Source organism: Bufo gargarizans, chromosome 2, assembly GCF_014858855.1.
Source record: "Bufo gargarizans isolate SCDJY-AF-19 chromosome 2, ASM1485885v1, whole genome shotgun sequence".
In the NCBI taxonomy this organism is placed as follows: Eukaryota; Metazoa; Chordata; class Amphibia; order Anura; family Bufonidae; genus Bufo; species Bufo gargarizans.
In genome coordinates, this window is record NC_058081.1 from 707,477,368 (window position 1) to 707,485,158 (window position 7,791).

General features: G+C 41.0%; 1 protein-coding gene across 1 annotated transcript; it reads right to left on the minus strand.

Annotated features, from left to right (window-relative positions):
• Window positions 1-1,871: 1,871 nt before the first annotated feature.
• Window positions 1,872-7,486, minus strand: LOC122929074 (venom serine protease inhibitor-like). The gene is made up of 4 exons (XM_044282521.1): window positions 7,430-7,486; window positions 6,335-6,398; window positions 3,591-3,629; window positions 1,872-2,330 (listed from the first exon to the last, which is right to left on the minus strand). The coding sequence occupies exons 2-4, from the start codon at window positions 6,369-6,371 to the stop codon at window positions 1,981-1,983; spliced, it is 426 nt and encodes a 141-aa protein (XP_044138456.1). The 5' UTR covers window positions 6,372-6,398; window positions 7,430-7,486; the 3' UTR covers window positions 1,872-1,980.
• Between the last annotated feature and the right edge of the window lie 305 nt (window positions 7,487-7,791).

The following is a 7,791-nucleotide window of genomic DNA, read 5'->3' on the forward strand; positions in this document are numbered from 1 at the left end:
AGCTTCGCACTGCTATATTCCATATATGTGAATTTTACGAAATTTCGTACTATTGCTCTAACTTCGTCTTTTAGAATATTAAGAATATTCTAAAAGACGAAGTTAGAGCAATATTACGAAATTTCGTAAAATACACATATATATTGTAATTTAGCTAATATACTGCTATATTAACTTTTTTTTAACAGTGTACATATTTTACAAAGCTTAAGTTCAGAAGAGGGAAAAAAAATGAAAGAAAAAAAAAATGATTATAGCACTATATTAGCTAAATTACAATATATATGTGTATTTTACGAAATTTCGTAATATTGCTCTAACTTCGTCTTTTAGAATATTCGTAATATTCTAAAAGACGAAGTTAGAGCAATAGTACGAAATTTCGTAAAATACCATTGCCTTATACTATTATGCTAGAAAAATCGCAACACGCGATTAAAATATTCACATATTCGCGAAAAATTAATAATAATTACGAATATTCGATTTCAACGAATATAACACGAATATTCACTCGAATATTCGCGATATATCGTGAAATCGTATATGGCACCTCTCGCTCATCACTAGTGGGTAGCCAAAATCCATCAAACTCCCAGGATAGGTTTGGGAAGCTGAGATCTGAGGTTGTGCAAAGTTTTGAGACAATTGATTGAGGTTCAGGCACATTATGGTACATTAAGCCATTTTCACATTAACTGTTTTAGGGTGTCAATAGACAATTAGAGAAGCTGCACCAGCAACCTACTGGAGCCCAGCCTTTCAGTTACCAACTGAAAACCAAGTAAACTAGTAAAAAAAACAATCAGACTGGCTCACAGTATTTTTGCATTTGTTAAAATTGATTTACCTGCTAAAATATTACAATGTTATACATATCCTAATTGCATGTCAACATATCAGTATAAATATATAGGTACTTGTAATGCGGAGCTCACGCATAGACCTAAATGACAGGAGAACTCCAAATGTGACCTCTTAATTTGCTATATGGTGTCTGTCTGCAACGTGTTACAATTAGATCTCTCAAATGTTCGGATAGTTGTATTTTATTTTGCCAGTGATCTGAACATAAGTTGTTCAAGAAATGTTACGTTTGCAGTCGCTGGTAAGTGGTCTTAGCATCCAAACATTGCTTAATACTACGGTTAGACCGCCTTCAACTGGTGCTAGTTTCCTACCTCCTGCCACGTGCATAGAACAAGCGGAGCGACTACCTCGTGGCAGGAGGTAGGAAACTAACCCATGCTCTACTGTATGCAGCTTGCTTCTGTACACACTCTGCATCGGAGCCTCAGGGAAGTATGGCCGCTCCTCGGACTCTGGAACCGTTCTCATCAATTGTATCCCTAAGATTCTAAGGTTTTCAAATTCTGCTTGAAGCCTTTAGCAACTGCAGCAGACATGTTTGAATCTAACTATAGATTTACTGAAATCCAGGTGATGGTGGTAGGATGGGGACCGCCACTCACTTTAATCTGGTCCTGACAATGAGCACCTCCCCTAATCCAATGACCTATCCATTGAATTATGACTGTAATCATCTTGGCACCTTTACAATGTCTTAAAAGCCAATGTGACTGGCTCTTCTGGAGGATTTTAAGTTTACATGCAATAACACACAGGGCAAAGGTATATATCGCCAGCTTTCTTTAACCCCTAGCTACTGTGTGTCTGTCAGCAGTCTTGTAAAAAGAAAACTGCTGACTGACTCCCTTTAAGTCACAAAGACTTTATTGCAAATGAGACACATCACAATCAGATCAGTAGATCAATTCCACGACAATACAGACTGATTGTGATCTGACTGGTCAGAGATTGGTCAGTGTCAAAGATCCCAGATCGCTTTTTAATGAATCAATGAAAATAGATAAAAAACAACGCCAGCAATCATTTTATTTTCATCAGACACATCTCTATATAATAGGACGAGGTCACTTTACATTTTGATGATTGCTAATAAGACACACATGGGATGGTTTACTTGTTGGAGCCAACTTTGGGGAGATCCTGTGGAAGGACACATCTCTTGGTGCCAGGTATGAGCGCGTAGTCGGGGTTACATGCACAGCCTTCCACACAGGCTTTTCTAAGGCAATCTGGGGGAGATGGAACACCAGGGCAGTTATTGGCACAATTGGAATATGTTGTGTTCCCGCTGCATTCATCGCACTTATCCTTTTCCACACATTCACCCCAGACAGTTTCTACAGTGCCGTTTGGGCAGAAACAACCTGGAGCACACAATAGATTGCATTCAGGATCTGGGTTATCGCAGGTTGGTGGACAGGCGGTCCCACAAAGATCATATTCTTTGCCATCTGTACAGTCTGCAAAAGAAGAATTAAGAACAATTTAAAAGAATGTCTGGGATTAGGAAAACATGGCTGCTTTCTTCCAAAAGTGTAGTGCCACGCCTTTCCAGAGGATGCTTGTAGTATCAGCTCTATTCCATGGACAGGAGGGGGCGCTGTTTCTTAAAGCAGCCTTTGTTTTATAGTATCAGTCGGACCCTTGGCTGTTGATGTGCAGCTTAGGGACCCCGTCAGTGGTGCTTTTTCTTTCATTTACACATTTTCCCGACCCTGCTGTAAATTAGGTGGGATTGGAAAACCCCTTTAAGTAATCAAAAAACTAAACAATAAACTAATAAAATAATGTAGGTGATAACGGCAAACAATGTACAATATGCACATATGCTGAATTGCTATGGAAGTGTCCAAAGAGCAAGGATCGTCCCATTGCATTCCTTTATCTGGCAAACAAGGTGTGTGCTGAAATGCCAGTCCAGATATATAAACCAAGGAATCCAGGAATAGTGTGAGGCCTGGGCTGATAGCATTGCTCCGAGACACCAGAGGTGTGAGACCACTAGGTACGGATAGTTGATCGAGTCACATCCTTCAGCAGAAAGTCCTTTTTTTAAAATCAAAGATCTTTACGAAAGAAGATGTTTCTTATATAATGGTTCATAAAAGGTAAGACCAAACCAACTATCCATACCTAGTGATGTAATTTACCTGCGTGTGCTAGGGAAGCAGTAAAGACCGCCCATTAGTGCTGGTGACGTCACCGGGCTCACTGCTAGGTGGAAGTCTCTGCCTAGGATACCCATAGTGAGACCCGATACCTCACCGGAGGAAAAGAAAAAGCCCTTGCCCTGCTCTATACACTGCAGGACAAGGGGAAACATTGGAGCGTGAAATGCTCCGATGCTCCACTCATTTATGCTGAAGGTAGAAGGGGTTATGTCCGGGCTCAGCTCTGAACATGGACAACCTTTTAAACTAGACTGTAGAAGATTAATTCTTGTTCTTTGTACACTTTCATCGACTCAGTATAGTACAATAGGTTAGTATTATAAACTGGTTACCTTTATCCCATCTGTTGTTTTCTGACGGAGAGTTAATGTTTTTTTGGTATGTTACAATGTCACCACTAATAGAAAGTCTCATTGGGAATGATGGTTTCAATATAAAGAAACAACAATTCTGAAGCCATTTTAAGGCCAGAGCAGCAACTGTTACCCGGGGACTATAGATTCGATATAGAGAAAGTAAAATCGAATTCTTATAGTAACAAATCCTTACCAGGTATTGTTTGTGCTGTTACCAGAGCAAGGAGCACACCTGCAAAATGGAAAAAAAATGCTAAGATTGTGTAAAGAAAAATTCAAACAACATATAGAACGCAAGGAGTTTCTAAGAAACTGGTACCTAGTGCTGTCAGCAGACCAACAAGATGAAGGGTATGAGAGGGACTACTGAGGTAGGAGATGCAATGGGTTCTGGTCACCACAGGGGTCCTCGTTAAAAGTTAGCAAATTATCCATAATGCTATGTCCCTGCCTCACCTTCAATAATAATTTGGAAGTATCTGTCTTCTAATGAGCAGACAGAAGAGATGAGACTACTGAATACTTTCATTGCCCACCAAGGACCAGACGTTGACTGTACCACTGCTTGTAAGGATGCAAACATTTTACTAGAAATTTTGAGAGACTATGGTCTGTTACGGGAAGGTTTATATTTCTCTTACAGCAGATGGCAATTACTTAAGGGATGTCACTATATGTTCCTACAATGTATTGAGTTTCACCAATCGGACATGATTTTGTGGGTTCCACCTTTTTTAACAAGTCTGACATTATGATACCCAACACACTCATTATCAAAATAACGATAGCGTATGTAGAGAAGTAATGAAAATCGCATGGGGGGGGGGAGGGGGGGAGGATAAGGAGGGGGGGGAGATAGGAGGGATGGAGGGGAACAAGGGAAATAATACACGTTGTCATTGCAAGATACAATTGTAAAACTCAGGTACAAGGTTAATGCACATCAGCTGAGATTATTGCTTATATAAACAAATAAATAAGTTATGAAGAATTCGGGTACTAACTATAATGATATCAGAAAAAAGGCATAGGAAGCTTACTTGTACATGGATATAGCACGTCTGTGATAAATTACAAGCTGTCCTTCTACACGTTGCACATATTAGAGAAAATAACCTGTTCAGTGTTAAAACTTTGACATAATGTTAGGGTTGGTGAGTCATATGTCAGAGGTCTCTTAGTTGCTCGGGGAATCTCGGAACAGTTTCCATGGATTCCATAATTTATGAAACTTGGCATGCGATCTGGATGCCCAACTAGCCAGTTCCTCCATCAGGAAAATTTGGTCAATCTCTTCATACCAGCTTTTTAGTGACGGAGGGGAGGTATTAAGCCAGTTCACTGGTATTAGCAACCTTGCTGCTTGGACTAAAAGGGTAGGTAAATCAGATATCGAAGGCTTCCATGTTTTAGACGGTAACCACAGAAGAACTGAGTGGGGCGATAATTCAATTGTAGTGCCGCAAATTACATTTATTTTTTGCTCAACCTGTTCCCAATACGAACGAATCAAGGGGCACGACCACATAATATGGCCTAGTGTACCTTTCTGGGACTTACACCTCCAGCATGTATCATTTTCCATGAAGCCCATTCTAAAGAGCTTATGGGGGTCATTGTACCACCTGGTTAGTGTTTTAAAAGAATGTTCTTGCACCTTTATGCATCTGGAGAAACCATGCGATCTCAAGAAGATTAGATCAATTTCCTGAGGAGAAAAAGGCCGGTTAAGATCACTTTCCCAAGCTCTTATGAAGGCCGGAATACTGCTTCCTTTATTGGGTATTAAGCACTTGTACAGAAGCGAAACACTATGTCTTGGGAGATCATTGTGAGAAGATATCTGTTCAAACCAGGTTGGAACAGGTGTGTTAGCAAATTTGGTGGAGAGAGTTTGACAAACATTATTAAATTATAGGTTTGCCAGGAAATCTCCTCCTTTGATGTATTTAGAACTTAAAGGGGTTGTCCGGGTTCAGAGCTGAACCCGGACATACCCTTATTTTCACCCCGGCAGCCCCCCTGAGCCTAGCATCGGAGCATCTCATGCTCCGATGCACTCCCGTGCCCTGCGCTAGTTCGAGCAGGGCATGGGCTCTTTTGTTTTTAATAAACACACTGCCGGGCGGTAACTTCCGCCCAGCAGTGTGTTCGGTGACGTCACCGGCTCTGAGGGGCGGGCTTTAGCTCTGCCCTAGCCGTTTTACTGGCTAGGGCAGAGCCAAATCCCGCCCATCAGTGCCGGTGACGTCACCGGGGTTCCTGTCAGCCCCATGGAGAGCCCGGTACATCACCGGAACTCTGAAAAATGCCTTTGCCCTGCGCGATTTAGCGCAGGGCAAAGGAGAGCATCGGAGCATGAACTGCTCCGATGCTCATGTCAGGGGGGCTGCCGGGGTGAAAATGGAGGGCTGTCCAGGTTCAGCTCTGAACCTGGACAACCCCTTTAAGGTAAGAATTTCTTCCTTTCGTTTCACTGCTGGTAGCAAATCAGTTAACGCCACTGCCTTAAGACTATCCCAGAATTGCGGAATGTCGGAAACTTCTGGTCTAATTAGATAAGGAGTAAATTTTGCAGGTAGTGTGGGTTCCACCTTTTGAGGACAATCCACATTCCTTGCTGGTCCTAGCTAGTACTAAGGAAGATTCATCAGCTTCAGAAACATAGAGAGGTAAGGGTTTAGTTGTATGTAGCTGATTGGTATCATATAGTTCAGCAAATAAATTGCTCTTGAGATTGTGCTGAGACTTCCTGCTCTGAAAGGGAGAGAAAGAGCTGCTAGAGTCTGAAATCTAAACTGTTCATTGATTATCTGCAGAGACCCGAGTGACAATGAAATACTAGTAAAATAAAAAGTAAAAACCAATGCTTTTACTTGGGGATGTAATTTGTAGTAAGAACCAATAGTATACAAACATATCATATGTGCAACTCACCTAGGGATATCAGCAGCAATGTGATTGTTCGTGTCATGTTTAACTGGGAGGTCTAACTTTTTTCCTGTTAATAATGAATTGAATTGATTAGAGTGATCAAACATTATCAGAGGTCTGCAATATACTTATAGGATTTACACTTTGTCTGTTCTTTAACCAAGTTGCTTCCCCATTCTCAACACACACACCATGATGGCAATGACTTTAAGGGATGTCACTATATGTTCCTACAATGTATTGAGTTTCACCAATCGGACATGATTTTGTGGGTTCCACCTTTTGAGGACAATCCACTTGGTGGCACTGCTGTATTCCTTGCTGGTCCTAGCTAGTACTAAGGAAGATTCATCAGCTTCAGAAACATAGAGAGGTAAGGGTTTAGTTGTATGAAGCTGATTGGTATCATATAGTTTAGCTTCCCCACTCAAGTTGCTTCCCCACTCCCAACACACATACCATGATGGCACATTTGAGTAAATCAGTTGGATATTTTATAAGTATGACAACTTCATTTCAGATTGAAGTCACATCCACATTCTACTGATGGATGTGGGTGTAGCTTCTCTAATCTCTGGTGATCTGTAGGGGAAGCACAATGTGGCCGCTCAGTTTTCCTGCAGTGGCCACTTCAGGGGAAATGTGGTATTACATGTCAGCAATACAAGTGAATATGCATCCATGTTACACATTGACATGCTGAGTCCCCCATAACGAAGAAGACTCCATGTTATCCATATACCCCAACTGATGGGACAAACCTTACAATGAAACAAGAAAAGACAAGTCAGCTATCAGCTCTGGTTGGCTTCAAACTGCTTTCCAGTGGGTGATAAGATTTTAGGAAGGACTTTGCCTCTTCAGTTGAAAGGCAACAGAAGAAAATAATGGATAAGAATCAGCAATGGGAGCCTGATCCTGCTTTCTACTGTAAGAGTTGGTAGAACCAATCTCTGGATCCTTCGTATTGAAGTGCATGTAGAGGTATGAACCAGCCCCAAAGTGAGGCCCCTCTGTGATGTTAGTACATACCTATCATATTGGTGAAATAATATAATATCTTTTCTTCCAGATAAGAGTAGAAGCTTTGGTACATACCTGGATGATGCACTGTGTATTGTCTCCTGGTGATGCAGGGATACTACTGGTGTGCTATTATATATACATTGAGGGTATGGGTGTGTTCAGGGTGTGTGATCGGTGACCTAGTTTTGGTGTATAATGTGTCATTGATGTAATTTTGCAATATTCAAATATTTTACCAGGAATACATGACCATTATGATTAAGAGATGGTGCAACTTTATGTAAATAAGTAGTGTTGAGTGAAGCAAAGCGTCTGAAGCAGAATTTGGTCCAAAGTTTAGGAAAACTTTGATTTTAAATTAACCCCTTAACTACCCTGCCATTTTTCACCTTAAGGACCAGGCCAGTTTTAGCAAATCTGACATGTGTCACTTT

What these genes read in the sequence shown, in the direction of transcription:
- LOC122929074 (XM_044282521.1), bottom strand. Translation starts at nt 6,371, where the DNA reads ATGACACGAACAATCACATTGCTGCTGATATCCCTAG. An exon ending in ATTGCTGCTGATATCCCTAG is followed by an intron (nt 3,630 to 6,334) that starts GTGAGTTGCACA and finishes TCCATTTTGCAG; the next exon opens with GTGTGCTCCTTGCTCTGGTA. An exon ending in AACAGCACAAACAATACCTG is followed by an intron (nt 2,331 to 3,590) that starts GTAAGGATTTGT and finishes CTTCTTTTGCAG; the next exon opens with ACTGTACAGATGGCAAAGAA.